Below are 25,326 nucleotides of genomic sequence, written 5' to 3' on the forward strand. Positions count from 1 at the left end.
GTTTCACAGGAAGGAAACATGGTAGTTAAGCATGTCTGTGAGAAAGTGTTAACCATTAATCCCCCTGGAAGAGAACAAGATCCACATTTTTCCGAACATTTAAAACTCCGCTCACACCTCGCTTGGACAACAAGAGGGTCACTTCACAAAGGTAAGACCCCGAGAAGAATTAGCATTTGTGATGATTCTGTAACTACCATTCCCACCTTCTACTTTAAAGCTAAATTTAATTTGTTTTTTTTTAAGTACTGTAGCATTTACAAACGTCATTTTTGAGATAAAAAATGTGAAAGGATTACATGCTAGTGAAACAGTAACCGGACAAAAACAGAGTTGAACTTTAGATCATGTCTTTTGCAAATGTTTTTCAGAATCTTACAGGAACTCATGGCTGAAAATCTGATGCTCATAGCCCTCCTCGCAGTGAGTGAAATAAAGTTTGATCTATAATAGGAGTGGATCGAAATTGTTGCATCACCGTTGTCTTCTTCCACAGTGGACGATATTTGACGTCTTCGCACCATGTTGTGGAGGGAATGTTAAAATAGGCGTACCGGAAAACTATGATGGAATATTTCCGTGGTATTTAGCCAAGGTAAGACTGTTTGTATCTACGATCGTCTAGTACAATGTGCCTCTTTTTTTAAATGCCTTTTTGTTGGTGGTGGTGTTTATGTATCCTGTTACTTTAAATCTATTTTATTCAAGATTATTTATTTCCCGATTAATCTGCTTTTTTTTTTTTAATTCGGTAGCATATTCAATACCATTTAACTTCATTCATGACAAACAGTATGAATTATATAAACCTGGAAAACTATAAGCAATGATTATGAGCTATCAAATTTTGCAAATGCTGATAGATGATTATTTAATAAAAACATAAATACTTTGCCATATTAAAATAATAACACTAACATCTGAGCTTCTATTATTAAAAAAATGAAATAAAAACCTCAATTGGTCGACATTTTAATTTTTTTCCTGATGATTGCACTTGTTACAATAAAAAAATAATAATAAAACAAAATTGAAGGGGGGGTCGGTTCTATAACATCCTAAACAATTTAAGTCCAATATCATAACAAAATAAAAATAAATGTGTGAGTTTTTTACATCCAAATAAACATGTATTTAAAAACGCAAACTTATCAAATTAAAATAAACTGACGTAACTGCGTATGCAACTGTACAAGTAGGTTCACAAAAAAGGGTTAGTATTTAGTTCCGCGAAACCATTAATTCTATAACGAAAGAAAATGACGGAAATCCTTTGTTCATCCAGTGACTCAGAGAGACTCAAACTAAGAGATGGCTGGTCTGATGGACGGATGAATGGATGACTCATGGTTATGGATTAAAAAAAAAAACAGGCCACTTGTTCGAAGAATAAATCCACTGATCAGTCCAAAAAAAAGCAAAACAGCCGTTTGTACCGCTGCACTTTTACAGGCACAAAGATTGTTGGTCCTCATCTTGTCGGCACTGAAGGTCGAGGATGAATGAAACGCTGTCGTCATTCTCAGGCTCTGACTGGAGCTCTTATGAAGGCTTTTCTCGCCCGTCAAACAGACATGTTTTCGTTCTCCAGCCCCGATCTACCACAAATCCACATGAAGCACTTTAAACTATGTGTCAGCTTAATGCACACTCAACTCTGATATCCTTCTCTTTTCTAAGACCTGACGTCAGTAGCGTGGACCGAAAATAAACGTTTGAATGGATTAATTAACCGCACGATTTCTAACTTCATGAAAGCTTTGACGTACCAAGTGTCAGCACAAAGTTGAGCAGTTTTAAACGGACTTAGTTGTCAGCACTACATTTCAATATCATTAAATGAAAATGATACAGAAAAGATTTTTATTCTACTTTCCACGCAGAAGAGTGCTTGTCTTTTACACTATGTTGTCCATCTTGAACTGATCGCTCCAGTAACGCCACTGACTTTCTTCTCAGCTGCACAGTCTTCCAGTCAACTACAGCGACCTGGTCTTAACCGGAGACGACGAGGGAATCTTCGGCGTTGACGCCCAATTTCTTTACGCCCTAAAACCGTTGGACAGAGAGAAGCAGCCGTCTTACTCTCTCAAGGTACTCAAGCATTTCTTAGCCTTTATACAACTTAAAAAAAAGAATGCATTTGGGCAATTTTATAGATTATTATAATTAAAAATGGATTTTAGACGCTGAAGAGTCACGACCACGTGCGTCCCACAGGTCGCCTTCAGGACGCCGGTGCAGCGTCAGAGCTTCACGGTCGAAGTGTGTGTCATCGACAAAAACGACAACGTGCCGTCTTTCATCGAGGAGAGCATGAGAGGAAGCGTTCAACTCGGACTGCTGAAAGGTCTGAGAACATTGCGTTGTAAACACAGAAGGAGTGGAACTCACGTGCGTGTGGTTCGACGAGGTCAAGAGACTCGAGAGTACATTAGTTCAGTTTAACGATACACTCGGCAGATAAATGGATCAACTATAGGTAGAACACAAAAGGAGGAGGAAGTCTGATAACACGGGTAAAGGAAAAACACTCACAGATGTTGAGACACCAGACGCAAAAAGCACGTGACAAACGTTTCTCACGGACAACAAATATCAAACTCAAGCACCAAAAAAAAAACATGGAAACAAAGGACCAAGAAAGTTGATTTGCAATCTTGAACTGAAACTACAGGGTTTTTATAAGCATAACTTGATATCTCAGTGCTAGGAGAGCCATAAATGTATTCTTTTTGAAAGCCAAATAAATAGTTTTTTCTTTTAAGACAGTGATTAGATGAATGAGATGTTCATTGATTAATATGTTTATCTGTATAACATTACTCATACATAAAATAATATACATTTACTAAATCATTGGACATTTTTCTAACACAAAATGTAATTTCTTTACAAAAGGAAATGACTTATTCATCAAAAATGTACACCTAAATATAATTCACAGGGTCACCATACATTGACAATATAATAATACAAATGTTAATTTTCAGTTCCATCACAATTTTATTGTCTTAGAAATATATTTGTTTTTCAAGACTTTTCAAAGCTACACATTTCATACCATAAACTCGAAGGGCTTGACCAAGCATGTGTATTAATCAGTAAATCGACACATACCTGTATGTTGGTTAGTGGTGTGTATTGGCAAGAATTTGGCAATACGATACGTATCGGGAGAAAGGGGTCAAGTACTTTTCTCTGGTTTTGCAAAATTCACAGACCTCTTGACAAAGTCGTAACTGCTTTAATTTGTTTTGAAACCAAAACATGCCTAAACAACAGCTTTAAAAGCTGCTGGAGTCGACTGTATCCTCTCATCCTCAGTCATAGCAGTCCATCTAGCAGCTGGAAGTTTAAGTGCAACCCAAAAATGAACACAGCTTGAGTAGTTGGATGTTAATTTTAAATAAATAGAAATAGAATCATTTTATTTACTCACATTTTATTAAACCATAAACCATTAGATAAGTATGGTAACACATCAAATATGAATTGCAAGCCAAAATGAAAAAAATATATATTAAAAATAAAAAAGAATTAAAATGCTGTTGAATATTGATACAGTATTGTGGAAAAGTACATTTAAGGTCATGGTTTAGTTTGCTGTGAACAAAGATAAATGCACCTGAATAGATGTTTCTTATATTCATTCGGCCGCCCGTGCGTCCTCTAGGGATTCCGTTCATGCAGGTGGAGGCTCTGGATCGAGACGACCGCAACACTCCTCACGCTGAGCTGCGATTCAGCCTGATGGAGCAAACCCCCAGAATCCCCTCCAGTCAAATGTTCTGCATCGACTCCATCACAGGAGAAGTTTCTCTCACTGAAGAAGGTCAGTCGCCAGAGTCAATATGTATGTGAATGTATAAAAATACCTTTACCATAGACGTGGTTTTCGGTACATACAAAAGTATTGAAGCAGGTTAGATGAGGGTCAGCACTTCTAAGAATCACAGTAAACGCTCTGTAAATACCAACAAAAAATTGTGTTGAATGTGATTCAAGCCACCAGAGACAATGTAGAAAGGGATTAAAAAATATATATACATAATATATCCCTCCTTTACTGAGTTGGCTCCTTTCTAAAAATGCCCCGAAATAAGCGAAATATGTAAAATAGTGACTCTTTAATTTTTCACTGTTAAAATATACACTCTGAAAAACATTTTTAACAACATGAAGTTCTAAATGATTACTCGCTAGTTAAATATTTTACAGCTCCTCTGATCAGGCTGCACCCCCAACCCTGTCTTCCTTCTTTTGAAATACACTGAACCAGAGATGTATTTATTTCATAGTGGGTCAATTCAGGATCTTATTGAGGTCATGATACTCGTAGATGGTGAGCTGTGATATAGAGAAAGACCCACGTATTTGTATATTCTGCACAGATAAATATGTAGCACCGCAATGAAGTGCGGAACCATCCGTCTCCGGCATCCGTGATGACGTGTCCAGCTGAAGTTGTGTACATTTTTAGTAATTTCTATGACTCAAGCACCAGAAAAAATTGATTATTATTAGTACTGGTGATGTGTTGTTCTGGTGGCTATAGTGTCGCTCCAGCCTTGCAACGCAAAACACACAATCTCAGATTTAAATATGTGTGAGTCCAACATTTCGTTTCTATTTTTAAATCCTTCACACAAGTGTAAACAGTGGTATTTAGTCACATCGAATAGGAATCTTGATCTGCTGTTGTTTCTTTATCCAGATTCTTTCACTGGGGTTAGCAAAGACGTTGGTTACCTGGGCAACATGGTCTATTTCTGTGAAACAAATGCAGTTTTGAGAGACAAACAAACATTTCCATTGTGTTCTGGTCATAAACCATTTTTTCTTTCTATCTCGACCACGTCCAAGATCGTAAAAAATTCACTTTAGCAAACGGGAACAAAGATGTGAATGATTACAGTGTCAATGCAGTGAAGAACGTTGTTGCTATTTCAGTACCTGTGGGTTTTTTTGTTTTTTTTTTACTCTTGGATGACTTTCATGTTTGAGGGTCACTCCTGCTGCCAGCCTTCATTATTTCACATCAAATTAAATCCATGATTTTAATAAATGTCAGTTCAAGCTAAACAGCATAGATGACCTGCTGGCTGCTAATGGTTATTTGTGCACGTATGAAATAAATGTGCAGTACACACACACACACACACACACAGTTCTCTCTAGAGGGGCTTTGTTTCCTCAGTGCAGTGCAGCCAGTAGCACTTCAAGCCAGCGAAGGTCATGAAGCAGTTATTATTAGCGCTGTTTTTCTTCTTTTCTCCTGAGTATTTTACAGAAGCTTAAAAAACGAATGGTATGCATGATGGAACAAATAGCGTTTTTTATTAAATGATTGATTAATTAACAACAATTCTTTTTTCCCGTTGTGTTATGATCAAGTCAGAAAATACTTAGGATAATAAGTATGTAAGTAAGTAAGTAAGTAATTTTTATTTGTATAGCGCTTTTCTAGACCAGGGTCACAAAGCGCTTAAACAATCAAAACAATATTCAATAAAGTATGTACTTTAAAGGGCAAGATAAAAACTGATAACACAACAGGAGTTCCAGAAAATCAAGGAAAAGCCTGAACAAATAAAAACGTCTTAAGATGTTTCTTGAAGTGATAATCAATCACATTCTGGACCAGGATCTTCGACTCTGGACCCGGAGATGTGTGGTCGCTACAAACTCTCCGTGATGGTGAAGGACATGACCGGGAGGGCGAACGCTTTCTTCACCACCGGAGTCGTCACAGTGGAGGTGACCGGAAACACCTGGGCGTCACCTGATCCCGTGAGACTGCAGGAGAACCTCCCGGGACCCTACCCCATCCGCATCTCTCTGGTGAGACCGTCGGAGAGAAAACGAACGATATGATCTGTACATGGGTCACGTATCAATGTTAAGAATCCCTAACGCCCCCCTGACTTGTGAAATAATTCCTCGCACCGTTCGCCTCGACAGCACGTAGAGGAAGAGATTAGCCGAGACTCTTGGCACTCACGAGGGAGCATTACGAGGATTGATAGTGTTTTTGGTCGGAGCAACACTTCAGATTTATTTTCGGATTGACTAATTGTGAGGTGTTCTGCGTAGCTGAATGATTCCAAGAGCACAGGTGTGTGTAATGAGGCCTTATTGATGATATATTTGAAGAGCAAACGTGCTCTCGGGGTAAAAGAGGAAAATGTACGGCAAAAAGCAGACGGACTAAAAATAAATGATGACTCTTTCCTCTCTTCATCCACCAACACTTATCTTCAGGTTATGCTGAAAATTAACATCGGAAATAGGATGTCAGAGGGAGCTATGACACAGTTTAATGACAGATATATCACAGTTAACCCTTCGTCAAGTCAGAGGTGGGCTGACGTGTTGATGAAGCTTCATGAAACAGTGTCCTTTTTTTCAGAGCCCACTAGATGGCACTCTCTGCTCCATAAGCCTTAGTTTTGAACAGCTATTTGTCAACTTACGGCGCCACCTACTGAGTTTGAAAATTAGAACGATGCTTCATGAAGAGTCATCAGCCCAGCACCACTTTATTTATAATGAGAAAAAAGGTTTTCTTTTTATGGGTTCAGATTGTTACAAACAGAATGTTATATGTTATGTCAAAATGTTCATTTTTCAAGTCAAGGCAAAAAGAGACTTTAACTCCATCCATGAAATGTTGCTTTGTTATGAGCATAAGCTAGAGACAGAAAAAGCCAAACGCAGTAAAAGATTTTAGCTTATTTTATTTAGTTTAACCCCCTAATCTTTGGACTTCAAGGGCGGACAAGTTTTGGGGTGACCAGATGTGTCAGCAGGAGGAGAAGGATTGCTTATATCTCTACACTGGCTTTAGGAACCTTTTCAAAATATCTATATTACCCTAAGAGAGTCTTTAAGGCCAAACTGTTTTTTAATGATACATGACATTTGCGAAAATATATTAGATTTCATTCGTTACAGGTTGAAATTAAACACAGTCCAATGAATGTGTGAATGGAAATTGAGTTTAATTTTACAGTATAATTATAATTTTTTCCAACACACACAATTATTATTTTTTTTTTTCAAACAATCAGACGAGCCACAGCTGTACTTTGAGCTAAATAAATAGGGTCCACCATGAGAATAAATATGTATTACCCCGCTAAGAAAATTCATTTCAGCTTCTTTGATTAACTGTTTGTCTTATGACTTATAACCTCTAACCTTCGTTTGATATGTAATGATTGGAACACAGAAAAGTGTCATTTGTTTTTGACTTAATTCAGAAAAAATAGGAACAAGATGTTCTGCTGTGTTAAAACGACCCCATAGAGGAGGCAAGAATGTCCAAGATTTTTCCAAATTAAAAGTATTTTTTTATCAGCAACTTGAAATGCTTTTCAAAAAGTTTGCTCTTAACAGTGTTCAAAAGAAGCAATTGATTGATAATGTCACACCTAATTAATATCCTGCTAAGACATTTTGTAACACTGATATAAAAGAAGCTTCTTGGAGATTAAATCAATGGTTTTATCAAAGCCAACGCTGAAACAAAGAGCCTTTTAAATATAAATTATGCAATTAATGAAATGTGTTGAAAGTGTCCTTAGAATTTCTCCAACCATCACATCTTCGCCCCCTCCCTTTTTCTCCCACCTCCTCCACACTCGCCCACTGCTTCTTGTCATTCCTGCTCAGCAGCCCATCGCACCCACTGACAATGTGTGGATTTAAAAGAAACTATCAATTTGACTTTGAGGTGTCACTTGTACTATTACAACAACAAAAAAACAAATAGGCTCGATTTTTTAAGTCTTGAATCTAGAGCACCCGACGAATGAGTGACTTTAAGAAGATACATTTCTTTTTTATCTCCCTGATCATTTTCCAAAAATGGTGTTTAGTTGAGGGAAGCCTCTTTGTCGCCCACCCGGACCGAGTGCGCAGCTGGGCTGAGTAGGAGGTGGGACTCACCGCTGTGGATGACACATAAAGATACTCATGTTCAAGGACTCACTCTATGGATTTATCTCCACGGCAGCCTCCAGATAATGGAGCGCTCTGTCCACATGCACTGTTGACATTTGCACTCAACAATTCATTGGGTAACATGTACTGGACGTGCCTTTGAACAATCTCAGAGCAGTCGGGACTTCATGGTCAATGAAGCGATGGAAACTGTTGACTGATATAGTTTGGCACCATCTTGGTGACAATGTAAACTGATTCTAAGTATTAAAGTATTATTATATTGTAATAATATTGTCAAATTATTCAAGTTAATTCCCTTCTTTCAAGCTTGGATTCAACGTCTACGGTATTTCCAGGAAAATATGAGTTCTATTATTTAATTTTAAGAAAATATGAATGAATCCATTTATTTTAAAGTGTACATTTTTTACGAGTCACATTGTTTTCATGTATTTGTGTCCACAAGTTCTTGGGAGGGAAACTAATGTGTTGATTTAAGTGTGTCTTAAATTGAACTTGGACCCTTTATTGTACTCATCAGTATGTATCTGTTTGTACAAAACTCTCTTTTTATTGATGTATTTACATTAAATAAAAATAAGCCCCGCCCACTGACAATTCTTCCTTTTTCCTGGAAATGAAATCTTGTTTACCCCAACCACGCCCAATCTTTTGTGATTGGTCAATCATCAAGGTTTGTCACAGCGCGTCGTCAATCCCGGGAAGTCTCCACCTCAAGGGACTCGTTGAATAAACAAAGCGGGGCATGATTACAGCTGGCTGGCGTCAGAGTGAAGCCATTATTACATTATAATGGACTCCACTTTTGTAACCTAACCTTAAAGTAATAAGTGAGGAGGGATTTACTGTATCTTGGGGAGGAAGACTTCGAGATTTGAATCATGTGGGTGAGTCAGGAGAGTTGGGTTTACACATCAGTTGTCCTTTAAGTCATTTTATGTGGCCTGCTGGACAGTTGTCAAGAAATGTAAGATAAAATAGGGAACAGAGAGATGATCAATCTCATCTATTTTAATGAGACTTCCAAATGTTTTTTTGGCACGAAAACCTTGACTGCGGAAATATTTTGTCCCCTTTCATGATTGAGCTCGACGGCCCCGGCGCGGAGTATTACTTTGACATTACATGTTTTGGGAACAGACAGGTTGTTAAAAGTTGAAATCGGCCTCACAGCTCACAGCCAGCAGTCGCTGACCATCTGTCACGTCTTGGCTCCAGAAACATGTAAAAGTTGTGCGTGTGTGAAGTGTAGCCAACTGTGTGAAGGGACTGGTGTACACAAAAGCAGTGTCTCTCAGCAGCTCTTTTCCAAAACAAGAGTAGAAAGTGCAGCGGCTAAAGAGATTCCTCGTGTCGCGGTCGTGCCTCGAATGCGTCTGAGCTCCTCTCCTTGTTGGGTGCTGTTTGACGGCTCCTCTAGATCTTCCTGCTCTGCTGCACAGGGACCATAAAGCAGAGTGGAAAATCCCTCTCAGCCTGCACCGTTAGTCTTGGCCCCGGCTCTCAATACCACATCATCGTCACAGCATGTGCTTGGCTGCTTATCATCTAAACAAACCACTGTTTTAACTTTCTGCTTATACATGCAGGCTCAGCAGTCATCTGTGTTTGGGCTTTGTTGTCCATCCTCGGTGCCATGGCAACTGTGCAGTAAACAAACACAGAGATCAAAGTAAACTTCATTTTAATGTGTGTTTTGTGCAGGTCAAGTGGAGTGGAAGCCAGGCGGCGTACAATCTGGCGGGGGAGTTTCCAGAGATGCTTTTTACCGTCACCAGAGAAGGAGTCATTTATCTGAACGCTCCTCTGGACCGCGAGACCCAAGACCAGGTCTGGCAACTTGCAAAGTGAAACATCTGCAGCACCTAATAATGCACATCTGTTTGTACTCACGGTTTTTAAAAGTCTAAATAAAGGAGAGGGAGATTAACAGATCCGGCATGATGAGTGTATAACATGTGCTCAACAGAAACGAACCAGTGTTTTATATTGCAGCGTGTTGTTACACATCAGGAATAATCATATATATTTAATAGAAAAGGGATCATTGAATGTTTATTAAGTCCTCACTAAGATTTTAAGAAAATGCAAAGATAAATCAAAGAGGTTGTTGAGCAATTATTGTAGTTAAATTAGCAAAGAGAGCCTACATCTGCTAAGGTGCGCATTAAACTTGTTTAAAATTGTTAAATTAATCATATTAAAAAGTCACATTTTTGGGGCTTGTTCTGAATATGTCAGTGTCTAATCCTTTAAAACCATCCTGGATCCAGATGAAACTCAATCATTCGTTCCTTACCCTATCATCAACATTCCCAGAAAATATATGTCACGGCTCATGGCCGAAATAATAATTGATTGATTTAATTGATATTGTAATCCAGATTGTTTACATGCCAAATGTGATCTTAGGAAAATTATCTATTATTAAACCATTTGCACTGAATTAAAACAACACAATATGTAACCAACCAAGTGCAAATGTTTTTAATGCATTGAATGATATTTAAAAGAAAATAAATTCATAATAATATAATTATCAACTGAATAGATATACTATCAAAAGTGCAAATACAAAGTTCAACTTGCGCACCTCCTTTTGCTTCTTTCCTTCATTCTTCACTCTTTTCTGTCTGCTTTTCATACCTATGTGTTATGTCAGGGTCAAGCTGACCCAAAGGCCTGAAAACAAATGTGTTTGCAGTATGCCTTGTGTTGTCTCTAAGTCAAGATGAACGACCTCCACCACTGCTCTTCTGAAAGCCAGGGAAAGGGAAAGTTTAGAGATATTCCATGATAATGTGTGAATTAAGTTGCTGTTGATGAAAAACGAGAGAATATTGAGCAGATGCTGCATGCGGTCGTCCACTGGAGCTTTTGCCACATCATTTTCAAGATGATGAAGGAGATTGTATTTCTACTCTGCCCTAAAAAATGTTTTGGGATTGTTTGTCTGGCCAAAGTGGCTGAAGAAAGTGGTGTTTTCAAACTATCTCATTGAACTGTGAGCTCTGTTACCTAGCAACCATAAAAGCACTCGAAACACATCAATGACTGAACTTGAACAGTGTTCGTACGAATTTGAATTAAATTCAATACAATTCCAAAATATTCCTCATAGTGGTATCTTAAATGTGCCAGAAAGCTGTTAAGGTCTCTTTGTGACCCTGGTCTCGAAAAGCGCTATATAAATAAATATTACTTACTTACTTGCTTTATTCTTTTTCATGTTTTTGAATTAACATTTCTGAAAATTAATACTTTAATAAAATAAAGCATGTGAGGTTATGTTCCACAATTTAAAGGTTAGAGACAACAAGTGAAATAATTGATATGTTTCTAGGATTATTTTCATTTTTTTAAATTGTAGAATTTAATTGCTATTATTGCAATTAATTTCAAAGCAAAAATGTTTAAATTGAATTTTAACAACAACAAAGTCACAAATTGAACTTTTTCTGAACAGAATTGCTTAACCCTTGTGTTCAAGGTAAATAACCTCCACCACTGTATTTCTCGAAGCCAGGGAGGTGGGTCATCTTGACCCAGAGACAACAAAAGGATTAACTGAGGAATAATGAAAAAAGGAACGCAAAATGAGTGTTGAACTTAATCAGAAATATCTAAAATATAAGAGAGTAAAATGATAAAGTAAGATAGAGGAAACCGCAAAAAGAAAAATTTATCAGAAGCTTCACGTTGTGTAAAAAAAAAGTTTGTTTCTGTTTTGTTTTTTTTTCAAATGGATTAATATATCCAATTTGTCAGTTTCTTGTCAATATTCTCGTGGAGCGCCCGGACGGAAGAGAGATTGCCAAGCCTGTGGAGCTGAGGGTGATGGTGGGGGACGCCAACGATAATCGACCCACATTTCCGCAGGCCCAGTATCACACTGTGGTCAAGGAACTCGCACCTCGAGGTAACACAACATTCAAACACATAGATGCTAAAAATAAAGTTGAAAGAGCAGCACGGCACTGATCAATAACCTTTTGCATCGAGTTTCAAAAAGTGATTCAGTAGTTCAGACACCATATTAGACAGAATCCTTAACTTTGTTCAGTGCTTTGCCTACAGTGCTGTGAAGTCAGAATAAAAAATGACTTCCTCGTTTCGTCTTGTTTTTGCAACGCTGATATTATTACTCTCCATGTCTGCTCAATACTAGACTCTGCTCTATTGTCACATAATTGCTGTTTTATCTCATTTGTTGTTCTATTTTTACCTCCTTATCATCTTTTCTGCAAAATGCAAACCTCATCTCGTTGTAATTGAATTGCAAGTCAACAATAAAGATATTCTGTTCTATTCTTGTTCTCCCCCCTCAGGCACTGAAATCCTGACTGTGCAGGCTGCTGACAATGACGATCCCAAGACTGACAATGTTCGCATCTCCTACCGCCTGGTCGGTCAAATCCCCGAGACGCCGCGCGGTCTGTTCAGAGTGGACCGAGACTCGGGGGTTATCTCGGTCCAAGCAGACAGCATGGAGGGAACCGCTCCGCAGTACACGCTCACCATCGCAGCCGAGGATGCAAAAGGTGATTTAACTTCATCTAATCACGCAGTTACATGAGTCATCAGGAAGTATGGTCTCTGTTGAGGCCGGTCAACATCAAGCCCTTGTTGTTGTCTTACATTTCCAGACAAAGTGATGTTTAGAAAGTGATTAAACAAACCATCATTTCAAAGATAAGGGTTACCTATTAACACTATTTTTGCCAAAACTGGGTGAGCTAGTCACCCTCATGTCGACTAAGGATTGGGATTAGTTCCCAGTCTACTGTCTACACTGAAAAATACTTACCCAGAGTACTTCCTGTCTGTGTAGGATGTTGGTCTAAGAGCTAGCCTAGCAGCGCCCACTAAAAACTACCTTAGAATATCGACTTGCTTAAGTTTTTCTGGAACAATTCCTCATGTCAAGGTTTTATTACAAGAGGGACATTACAGACGAGCACCACATATGTATTTGGATGTTTATAACTGTGTCTTTTTGGAGGAAGATGAAGACGAAGACAACTGAGCTCCTGTTGCTAAATTAAACTGGACTTACATTACATCGAGTAGAAAATGAGTAAAAAATGTTGGATTAACTGTCATGTTATAGTTAAAAAATGCAAAAAAAAGTCTAAGGTAAGATGGCTCCTTACCATTCAATTGTAGCAACCGAAGCTCACTTTTTCCTCCAAAACAGATGCAACAAAACTATCAAATACTGCCATACTTCCTGTAATGTCCCTCTTGTAATGAAGCCTCAAAAAAGTTAAACAAATCTGTTGTCACATTTTAATGGACTTGCATTTTTACCTATAACTCAACAAAACAAACTCTGAAAAGCCTTAGACGACACAAGGGTGAGAAGAAAATGAGTGAAGTTTGAATATTGGGGGTGATATCTCAGTCTTACAAATAGTATCAAAGTCAGGACACTTTAAATTGACGGTGAGGAAATGATGGCAGTGATTTGTCCGACAGGTCTCAACAGTTCCTGCACGGTGGTCGTGACCGTGCAAGACGAGAACAACAACCCGCCGGTCTTCTCCCAACATGAGGTACTGCGCCCCTCTAAGTCTGTACAATCAAACGCAAGCCTCTCACGTAGAGAAGCCTGGACGATGACCCAACGATTTAGAACTGCAGAATCTACGAGGCTCGCCACTGATCTAATTTTCCAGACCGGGACCTAGTTCCCCACTAACCCCCCTCCGCTAATCTCAGGCATCAGAGAGACACCACTATGCTATTGTTACAGTTGGATTGACGGTTTGATTAAAATTAATTTGGAAAATATTTTCCATTGTACTCTGAGCGTGACTCTTCAACACCAGCACTGCAAGTTCAGATGCAAAAAAATAATCAATTAAATGCTTAATGAATTAAAGCCATGAAGTTTGAAGTCCTTTATCAGGGTTTATAATTTACTATAATATGATGTATGGTTGAGAGACAGTAGCTGTGACAGAGAGAAAGAAGAGAGTGGAAGATGCTCTTTTAAGATCAGAAGAGTAGAGACAAAATTACTTGGAGTATGGACACTTGGAGAGAAGATACAAGAACTGGAGGTGTCAGTAAAAAGAAAGAGGAAGAAAAAAAACAAGGTTCATGTAAGTCCATTTAATAATAAAATAACATTTCCGGAGAGGATAACCAACCACACTCCTTATGTTTGCATTTGACGTCACGTTGTACTCCGTGTTAATGGCGTAAACATCGTAGCACAAAAATCACAGGGGAAATTTATTTCATAGGCCATTCCTTGTTGAATCTTTTGTTTTCTGTGTCAACTTCACTCACCTTGAGAGGTCTATGTTACATTATCCAAACTAGAGCTCCTCTACTAAGCATTAAAAAGTTATACATATACATTTATTTTATCTGCTTTTTCACCACCCGTTCATATTTTATAGGTGAATGGGTTTTTTCGTTCAATAGACCTGTGGCCACGAAGAACGTGAAGATGATAGCGGTGACGAGGCAGTACGTTGCTGTGGCAACCCCTGATGGGAAGAAAAACCAGAGGAAATATTTGTGATTACTACTGATCTATCTATGGTCGGGGTCAGACCATTCAAATAATAACAAAACCTCTTTTTTTATCCCTGAATGACGCAGTCATGGTTTCCATTTTTGGCGTCACATTTACCCCGAGACACTTCTTCCTGTAAAAACAAGCTTAAAATAGAGACAATTTTTCAGAGCAATTTATCATGTTAGCGCTACAATACAAGATGGACATTACAGATGAGCAGGATGTTTTTACGTGTCTATTTTGGATGAAGAAAATAGAGCTCCGGTCTCGACCGTCACATGGACATGTGTTCTCCGAAAAGACACGGATTACTCCCAGATCCCAAATAACCCCAACCTTTAGTTGACATGAGGCTGAGCAGAAAATGAGTGAACTCACTCTTTAACTTTGAAACAAATCCGTATTAATAAATTAGAAACAGCTTTAAGATTAAACTGACCCCCTTTGACAGATGCAATACAGCGGTGATAGAACTTTTGACCGGCTTACAGCGGTGGAATCCTTCCCTGAGCTTTTGTCTAGCTGCTGGTATAAGAGATAAATGAACTAAAAATAACTAGCCACAGAAAATCCCTTTGCTTCCACCCACTCGTGTCTCTTTTAATACAAAAGAGTGAAGTCGTGAGGATTGGGCAAGCGTTGCACGCTAGCTCTGAATTAATTCATCATTTTTATCCGCCGCCACTTCATGAGAGTTCTCGCACACAAACGTGTTCAAGCGATGCTCTTTCTGAATGTTCCGGACACCGCGGAGATAAATGCCACCACAAAAACACTGGGGTGGAAAAAGCTCTCGAGAAGGTCACACCTAAGTGGAGCAGCTTTTTCCATGGGCGGTGTGAAGGCGACAGTGGATAGGGCGTAGGTGGGAGGCGAGTGGTGACAGTGCAGGGTTCAGTGGATGGAGCGGGAAGATCAGAAGCAAAGGCTGTCTTACCAGTGGACATCAGCGAGTGAAGAGCGAGAGCTTTCTGTCCTCGGAGGTGTGAATGAAGGTCAACTGGCACAAGAGCCGCCAGAGGTTAAGCCCGCACTCAAGTGCAGCCTCTTATCAGTTTGTTTACATGTTTTTGGTTTTCCTGGAGTGACCTGGTATTTATGTTGATCATCCAAGACAATAATTGAGACATTTACGAGATATATGACATTTAGATTATATATGAGGTCAATCCATTTTTATGGAACAGAATTTAATTTTGCTCCAAACGCTCTGGATTCATTCCTTTAGACTTTCAAAGAACCTGTCGAAATTTTTCATGGTCAACACATTTTAGTCCAAAAAGTCCACAAATTAATGCTTTAAAATAAAGCAAAAAGATAAATGCAAGCAAATCAAGCTGACCCTCTCCCGGCAGATTGACCAGTTGCAACTTGAGAAAAGGAGGAAGATATACGGTCATGTGCTGTTATATGACCGTATATCAATACTGGTTCAATAGTAGGTTTTTAAATACACTAACTTCTCAATAATAATAAGTTTGATTCAGATAAACACGGGTTTCAGATTCAGAATCCTCAGTCAGTGTTAGTTTCAAAATCAATGGATATCTATATTTGTATTTTTATATACAATGTATTAAACAAGGATTTTTACAATGTGTACGTCGGTTCAAAATAGCAGAAAAATATTTTTTTAAACACCAAGCCTCTTCTTTCCCACCCAGACACGAGCCCTGAGAATCATTCAGAATTTAAAATATAAAGGTTTCACAATTAATTTGTGAACCGAAAATACAAGATTAGAATAAGAAAAAGAATAAAACAATTCCAAATCAACGAAGGATGGTTACAGAGGATAAGGAGAAGGAGATGAATCTTTCTTTATGAAATATGCTTCAGGGCAATCACTATATCCATTCAAAAATAAGAATAGTGAGGATTTCAGAAACCTAAATCCTTCCATTTGTTGCATTGTATTTTAATTGGTATGACTAATCACTTATAATGTCATCATTATCAACTAGTGCAGCACTTTATCAGTAGAAAAATCATCCTTATCTTTATCAATCTCTTTTTTAAGAAAGGGGAAATAAATAGTATCTAAACTCTGTGAAAAGAAATTCATTTTTTTCTCTCCCACCTCTCCACTCGCAGTATGGACCATTTCACATCCTGGAGGATGCTTCCGTGGGCACCACCGTAGCGGCCCTGACTGCAGGAGATGCAGATGTTCGTGGAGGAGACAGCTGGCTGGTTAACTACCGCTTGGAGTCTGGCAACGAGGAGGACGCTTTTACTCTCATGACCGATCGGCAGACCAACGAAGTCTCACTAGTTCTGGCCAGGGTATGACTTCAACAAACATGCAGGCATAAAACTATATATACACAATAAAGATCATAATGGTTACAGCAAAAGCACCAAGAGAAACCATATCTTTTTACGATCTTTTTACTAGATTCAATCCAATTAATTAAACCCTTGATTGTTCAAGAATTATGACTCAAACATGAGCACCATTGGGTTTTTACACAGTCCTTCCAGCTAATGCTAATTATATTTCTTAGTATAATAAGTAAACCAAATACAATCTATGTATAACATATGTTATCAAATGCATGCATTTTAACTTATTTTACAAGATCAATTACCCTGAGAAATAAAGTCTTGAAGTCCAAATCCATCTTCAGATATAAAATACATTTCATTATCTCTTCTTGCATTCTTTTATAAATATTTCCCAAACAGTTTATTCGTACTTAAAAAACCTCCATCATGGTACCGTGATTCCCATCAATATATATTACAGATCCTTTGATCACGCTGCATCCCCACCTTCCTTTGTAAGATCGTTCTCCTCCTTTTTTATGTACCAAACTGGAGATTAATTTAACCTTTTTTTAGCTACAGTTCGCATCCTCCTCGCGCAGCAGCCCTGAAAGTTTAGTCAAAATGACGCTTTAAATAGAGACTTTTAAATCAAAAATCTAAAATACACTGTGAAACAAAACTATCTTTTAATAGCCAAATACATCAGGAATCAATATGAAAACTACAGTTTCAAAAAACAATCTACGATTGATACAGTAGGAATAACAGACATGGAAAAATAAATTCAAACATGCAGTCCTTCAACACAAAATCTTCAAAACTGCGAGACCTTAGAAGATGAACGATGATACGGCAGGGGACCATCATAGTCATTCAGTGTTCAGCGTCATTATCGTCAACGATAATCACAATTTGACTCCTATTGGACCCCAAACCCCCCAGTTCACAGTGTAACCGCGTGAAGTCACCCCGACTCATTATTAGAAAAGACGCGTCACTCTCAGACACCATGTATAATTAGACAACGCGTGAGTTAACGCTGACGGCAGCTGGCCACGCCGGGCCTGCAAATTAGAGTAAATGTATAATGAACTAGGAGACGGCACAAAAGGAATCGAATTAGGATTGAAGTAGACAGCAGCACTGACGTCAGATCTGAAATCATTTGTTCAAGTGGGTGAATGAACAGGGCTTCATTAGGGTAATGTTTCGAGGCAGCACATTTCATTATGCTAACACGTTAATTCCACATGAATTCTTTTGATATGAAAGCTGTTCGTGGAAAACGGTTCCTTCATGTTCATCAAGAATTATTCACGTATAAGTGTGAATCATGTTTTTTCAACTGCAAATAATTGCCTGTGAGAAAAGTTCTAATGACACTAGCGATAAGTGACCTCGATTCGTCGAGCCTTTAATGCTACATAAAAAGTATCAACGCGTGTTTTTTTGGTCTCCAGGCTCTCGACTTTGAGCGCGAAAGCGAGTACATCCTCGTGATCAGCGCTCACAACCCGGTGGCTCTTGTCGGCGGTCGATACGGTCCGGCGTCCACCGCGACCGTGTCCATCTACGTGGACGACGTAAACGAAGGTCCGATACTGTCCCAAAGCCATTACGAGGTGACGGTCAGGGAGGGCGAGGAACCCGGGCGAGTCATCGCGACCATCCGAGGTTACGACCCCGACTCTCACCCCATCAGGTGAACAGAAACAGTACATGGCAGGTTGAAGCGTTCTTTTAATGAATGATCGTTTGTCGGTGCAGATATTCTCTTCAGGGCGACACTAAGAAGTACTTCTCAATCGGAAAATACTCGGGAGAGCTCAAGACGGTTCAGGCTTTGGACCGAGAGGAGAACAGCACTTACACCATGGAGGTCTTAGCTGTGGACGGACGTAAGTTCCATTGATTATTTTGCATTTAGCGGAAAGCAAAGACACTCTGAAATGTAAAAAATAATAATAATGATATTATCAATAAAGAGGGAAACAAGAGACGTTAAATAAAATCAAATCTGGATTTACATTTTGCCTGTTGGACTGTGGACGTAGTGACATATAATACATAAGTTACTAAATATTGTTAAATTACACTAAATTATATAAAAACTGAATTAGTTGTAGAAGATTACAAACGATTAACCAATTATGCAAACTATTCAAATTTCAATATATTTATCATTATTTTTGCTTCAACATATCCAAAAAGTTCAGTATTTCCATTTGATTGAATTGGATATAAATTAATAGATAAATTGTATAACTGCCTCGATAGTAAGGGTTTTAAACTCATTCACAAACCATGTCAAACATCTGTGGTCAGTCAAAATACATATATTCTACGACATCTCCTTTAAATTACACAAGAGAAACCTTAAAGCACATTTTTAAATTCTATATTTCGTTTCATTTACCGTCCAACATCAGTTTATTTACTTTTATAAGAACAAGTTAATTTATAACCTGCACTTTAACTTTTTAAATTAACTGTAATCTTCAATATTGACATGCATTATTTTTTCGTGGATATAATTATAACCTGGCAACTGTTTGATCCGAGAGACTTTTTCGACACACTTGTTCTACAGAATCTATCGAGACAAATGAAAGATGGCACATTAAAATCTAAGGATTGGATAAAGGATTCAGTCCAAGGCTGTATCAAATGTTTTCGCGAGTCGAAACATGAGGTTTTGTTACAAAGTGGTTTGATAAAAGTAAATATTTACATCAGCGGGGTCGCCTACATGAAGGTTGAACAGAGGTTGAGGAGGAGTCTGGAAGAATCAAGTTTCAATGAAACAGATTAGAAAAACAATGGAGGCAGCAGTGGAGGGTTAAGAGATAGAATCTGTGAAAACAGTAATGTTTACCTTAAACAGACATGTGAATTAAACAGAAGTTGGTACGGTCGTAGGAAACGCTTCGTTGTCTGCCTCCACTCTGGTGACGGTCCAGATACTGGACGTGAACGACAACAGCCCCGTGCTGGTCGGGGACTACTCCTGGAAGTATCTGTGCACCCCTCGGCTGGAGGACCAGGCCCTGGTGTTGGCCTCGCGCGACAGCGACGGCCCACAACACGGAGGACGACTGAACTTCTCTCTGCGCAGCGATGCCACTGTACGCCGCAACTGGAAGCTGACGCCCATCAATGGTGAGAAGAACTGAGCAGTAACTTCTTAATGATGAAGAACTGTTGTTGGACAACAGATACCTCACAAAAGGATCAAATAAAAAATAGCGTAATTAATTTAAAAATCTATATCTTAAAAAGTTTTTAATACATCTGGCTTTTTAAATATTCATTTGTTCAGTCTTCTGCTAAATCCATAATAGACAAATATTAAACAAAACTTATATTACATGAAGTGAAGATAACATTTGCACTCATAAACAAGATCTTTTTTGTAAATGTTTTTGCTTTTTACATCTAGAATGGAAGTATACAAAGAGAAATGGTTTCCACTCACCATACAGGAAGTGACACGGACATGTCTATAACATCATAAGACACATACATGTTATTTTCCAGGAATGTGGAGGAGGATTTAGTTTTATTTGTGTTTGCTTATTTTTGGAAAATAAATTACACATCATAAACTCGTGGAGATAATATAAGAAAATGCCAGGAAGTAAAAAAAAAAATGGCACCATAAAGCAGACCCAAAACCCATAATGGCACCATATTCAAAAATAAACACACCATACCTCAAACTAATAGCTACTACAAAATACCCATAATCAATAATAAAACAATTTCCCGAAGGAGACCTCCTGAGGGTACAATAAAGTTTTACCTTACCTTACCTTAACCCACAGTTGTTTTAGCATGTGATAATCATGGAGGAAACCATTTTCAATTTGACTTCAAGATAAAGCTCAAAACTAAAATGACCTTTTTATTTTCAACTTGTATTGCTATACTTTTATCTAATTTTTTTTTTTTTTTTTTAACATTTGAAATATTGTGGAAGTCCGGCTTGATTGGGGTTAAGGTGGCAGTAAACTAGAACTTGCTAGAACTAGAACACACACAAGCTGGATAGGTAATGGGAGCTGCAGCTCTCTCTGTATGAGAAAGTCAGGAGCAAGTGAGGGTAGTGCAGAACATGTATGAGGACAGCGGCAGGAGGTTCTACAGGGATTAAAAATGATAAAATAGGATGACATCAGACATCAGTTTTCAGGACCTTCTTGTTTGCCTTTATTATGGACAGGCTAACTTAGTGGTCCCCAACCCCCGATCTGTTCCTGGGCCATGCGGTTTTGTTTTAATATAAAAAAAAAATCTATTGATTAAAACTGTCTCAAAGGTGTTTTGTTTTTTGAAAAGATGGTATTTTTCCATAGTAACATTAGCCTGCGACTCTTCAAGTAAATACTTTTGTTTCAGGCATGTTTGCCTCACAAAATAAACCTGTAAATAAGTAAAAATGACTGACAGCGTTTTACTGAGGCGTTTCCATGGAAACATGATGTTTGCTTATTTTATGGGTGGAAGTATGAGCCGGAGAAAACCGAAACGAAAGTGAGTGTTTGTAAATAAAAGAGAGGGAGAAGAACCAGTGAAGATGTGGGAGTGAGTATGAATTATCATCCAGAGTAATGCACAGAGATTCGACCAGGTGAAGAAGAGAGTGCAGGCAGGGTGGACATTATAGAAACCTGTTTTGTTTAGAGTTAAAAATCTATGACAATACACAGTGGTATAACAGGAGCTGGAGAGAGGCTATAATACAAAAGAAAAATGATACTTTTTCCGCTTATGTGACACAGAACACCGTTTGAGCTCCATTAGAAAGTAGTTGAACCATTTGTTCAGACACATTTCTGCACTGACGTCAGCAAATTATTCACCGGCTCAATCACGTCGCTCTCAAGTGTTTTTTCAGTCTCCCCTTCACTCCACCAGTCATGTTGCTATTGATTGAGCTCAGCTGTAATTACATCTTCCGCGTAATTTCTTTGGCGTCACGGCTGGGCTGCTGCCAGCTAATGGAGGCTAAAAGAGGAATGTCCCACAATGCCTTGCACCTGGTCACTGACATTCATGGTGGCTGCAATAACACCTTTTTGGTATTTCAGAAGAAGGCTGGCTGTGGCCATTTATTTCTTTATGGTTTTGAATGGAGAAGTGGTTTGGATGCTAACTGTGAAACTGATTATAGGACCTATGATTAAATCGATATAAATATAACTTAAAGGACTGTATTTTGTCTTTTTTCCTTACTTTAATCAATCCTTTAATATCCCTTAAAATTAATTTAAAGAAAATTGAAAGTGTTTTACATCACATTTTCTCAAGATGTATGTGTATATTAAAACAAAAAATATACAAAGACATTTTATAATATACAGTCATTACAGTTGGAATTACAATGTGTTTGTTTTTTAGCCATTTTCTACTTTATTCAGAATATATATATATTTTTTTTTTGCCTTGACAGCCTCTCAAAACAGTCAGATATAATAATGTGCACCTAATTTAATATGGGTAGATCATATCCAAGTGAAAGTTTTGAAAATAACAGTCTAAACAGAATGCAATTACAGTTTAATTATTCGTTAAAAAAAGTCAGTCTACTTATTTTTACTTTTATTTTTTATTTTTGTGGTTTCCAGATTTACTGTTAAAGCTACTTTGTGTGTCACGATATCAGCATCTGTTGTGACGAATGTTATTGTGTATTCATGTATGTTTTTCGAGTTTGTCATTTGTGTCCTTCACGATCCACGAGGGTGACAGACTTTGACATATCTTACCAAATGAAATGGGGTTAAAAGTGTGTGTTTTTCTCGTCTCTTCTCATCACCATGTGTGTATTCCAGACACACACACCAACCTCTCCCTCAACATCCCAGACCTTCCTCCCGAGGTCTACACCGTGCCCTTCACCATCTCCGACAGCAGCTCCCCTCCCAGAAGCACCTTCATCAACCTGCCAGGTAATGTGACACAGCAAGGACCGAACGTAACCCATTCAAGAATGATTGTCTTAATGCTGCAACTCTTGTTAAAATGTTATGTACATTATACATTGATAAAGCAAATGGATGAGATCAACAAGAAGTTTTTGAAGACATGGAGACAGTTTAAAATCTCTTAATGGTTTTAATATTATAATACATCAAATTATGACCTGAATTATGACATGAAGCAAATTCCAGACATAAAACATACATTTATTTCATGATTGCCAATGATTAACTTTCATGAAAATGACCTCATTTTTTTGCTGATTTTAGCTGTAAATGGTTTGATTACAGTGAAAACACAAATTAAATTATTTGGATTGCTAAAGTTGAGATAGTTAAAAACTCTAAACTTGTAAGTATATAATATGATATGAAGCATAAATATTGTGTATGGTTTAAAGCAGATGATTTTCTTAAACTCTAATACTGATGAAAATGTTTGTTTGTTTGAATGACGTTTGAAATATATACGATTATAAGAAAAATAATTGGGTATAATTGTAAGTGTAATGTAAGAGTAAAGCTGTGAAACTGATGTAATTGTCTGTATGCGATTAATAATATTAACAAATATATTAATGTGTTTTTTATTTTTTATTGGAGAATCTAACCTTTAAAATATTTTTAAAAAATGTTAACAGTGTTAAGATAACAAGTTTACATTCACTAGACACATGAAAAAATAACTTCTTTGATATAATGATTGATGATGAATCATTTTGTCATAGTATTAAATGCATACTTTATATTGTTACATAAATTAATATGTTTGTTAATTTCTTAACCAATGCTTTCCAGAAATAAGGAAAAGGGTCCACGCTCTTAAAAAACATGATCAAATATTGTGGGAAAACTGCAATATTGTCAAATATCTGACCAGAGATGACGATTGAAACCATGTTTTCTTCTTCTTCTAGTGACGGTTTGTCCTTGTAACGCCCGAGGAAACTGCAAAATGCCCGTCAAGCGGCTGAAGGGAATGCCCACTCTCCAGTCTGCTCTGTGCATCCTGCTCGGCACGTTCGCCTTCATCGGTAAGAAGAGTCACATGTTAAACTCGGTCTCCATCAAAACACAGCTTGAGATTGATGTTTTTTGTGTGTGATCTTCAGGTCTGATGGTTGTTCTGGTGTTTGTGGACTTGTGTCAAAACCGGGAAGAGCTGGATAAAACCAAAGATGAGCTTCCACAGAAATATTCTGCTTAAACTTCGCCTTCCATTTTTTTATTCAGTCATTTTCACCTTTTTTTTTTCTAATTGTGGCTTTGTTATCTTGTTATTTATCTCTCAACATTTCACTATATTTCCTGTTAAAGTAGCATCTACAGTAAAAATGTAGCTAGATTTCCATTGCAAATGAATGAAAGTCATCAGATTAACTTTAAATAAAACCACCAAAAATGAACTAATGGGTCTTTTTTTTCTCTCCTCAGCAACATATCACGAGGTTCTGTGCGATTCATTCAACAATATCATTTTTCTCATTATGCCAAGAACAATATCCGTCTTTGCTAATTAGCCTTTAACTGAGGAAGACGTGGAAAATAAATCCACAGAAGACAGTTTTCGGCTGCAGTGATTAGTTCTGCAATTATCCAGTGACCCAGACGTCAAGCAGGGAAAAGCTTTTTTAGAACGACCATTTGTAATGATTTAGTAATTGCAATTCGTTGTGATGAAAGGATCCAATGTACACTTTTCAACTGTCGTTCTTTGATTCTTTTTTTTTTCTGCCACTTGTTCTCTACTCACAGGGGGGCTGAAACATATTCCCAGCTACTCAGGGCAAGAGACGGAAAAACATACACGCACACTGACATCTACAGACAATTTGGATTGCGGATATACTTTGTATCTATCTATATTATTATTATTATTATATGACTGATACAAAAGTTTAAAAAAAATCAGGATAAAATCATACATTTTTAGGACAAAAGCATCCAAATTTGCACCTTTATTTGACTCCAGTTTCAGAAAATCACACGCCTTTCAGTCGCTAATAAATCAACAAAAAATCAAGAAGAAAAACTGTGGCCATTTTTTACATCTACACAATGCACTTTATCTTCTTTTTTTTCTCCTTAATTAGTCATCCGCGGAATTGTCAACTCAAAAAATAGACTTGGTGGCCTGGAAATAAATATATTTGAGGTATCCCTTGTGTTGCCTCTGGGTCAAGGTGAATGACCTCAACCACTGCATATGCATTTATGGAAGCCAGGGAGGTTGACCCTTGACCCTGAGATAACACAAGGATAAGTAAACCTGACAGCACATGCGTCTCGACGTTTCAAGAGTCACAAATCTATTTTCTTATAATTAATTCAAATATTGTTGTTATTATTATTGTTACATGTATTAGAAATACATGTTGATAGAGTAAGGCTAATGCTTTAACACTAAACGAGAAGAACTGAAAAAAGAGGTTCTTACATATTTCCAGTATCTATTCAAATTTAAACATATATATTTTTGGTAAATATGGTATTATCGCCATCTTCCTCGAGGATTGATTCACATTAAATAGTATTAAAAGTCAACTTAGAGCTATACATCCATCAACTTAA

General features: G+C 37.7%; 1 protein-coding gene and 1 long non-coding RNA gene across 2 annotated transcripts in view; both read left to right on the forward strand.

Annotated features, from left to right (window-relative positions):
* LOC148076600 (uncharacterized) overlaps positions 1 to 25,326 on the forward strand; it is a 201,489-nt gene that overhangs the window by 116,401 nt on the left and 59,762 nt on the right. The gene's annotated exons all lie outside the window — the stretch shown is intronic.
* On the forward strand, positions 117 to 24,161 carry cdh16 (cadherin 16, KSP-cadherin). Its single transcript, XM_087793288.1, has 18 exons — positions 117 to 151; positions 372 to 423; positions 497 to 595; positions 1,960 to 2,094; positions 2,221 to 2,350; positions 3,677 to 3,835; positions 5,648 to 5,844; positions 9,676 to 9,801; positions 11,740 to 11,890; positions 12,300 to 12,512; positions 13,450 to 13,526; positions 16,598 to 16,789; positions 18,235 to 18,476; positions 18,542 to 18,672; positions 19,694 to 19,933; positions 22,609 to 22,725; positions 23,673 to 23,789; positions 23,868 to 24,161. The coding sequence occupies exons 2-18, from the start codon at positions 388 to 390 to the stop codon at positions 23,960 to 23,962; spliced, it is 2,457 nt and encodes an 818-aa protein (XP_087649414.1). The 5' UTR covers positions 117 to 151; positions 372 to 387; the 3' UTR covers positions 23,963 to 24,161.

The sequence above is a fragment of the Callionymus lyra genome, chromosome 6, assembly GCF_982586985.1.
Source record: "Callionymus lyra chromosome 6, fCalLyr1.hap1.1, whole genome shotgun sequence".
NCBI classification, from domain to species: Eukaryota; Metazoa; Chordata; class Actinopteri; order Syngnathiformes; family Callionymidae; genus Callionymus; species Callionymus lyra.

Bases quoted from the DNA above. Each gene is read 5' to 3' on its own strand.
- cdh16 (XM_087793288.1), top strand. From the start codon at position 388: ATGGCTGAAAATCTGATGCTCATAGCCCTCCTCGCA. The intron at 12,513-13,449 runs GTGATTTAACTT...TTTGTCCGACAG, and splicing joins CGCAGCCGAGGATGCAAAAG to GTCTCAACAGTTCCTGCACG. The intron at 16,790-18,234 runs GTATGACTTCAA...TTTGGTCTCCAG, and splicing joins TCTCACTAGTTCTGGCCAGG to GCTCTCGACTTTGAGCGCGA.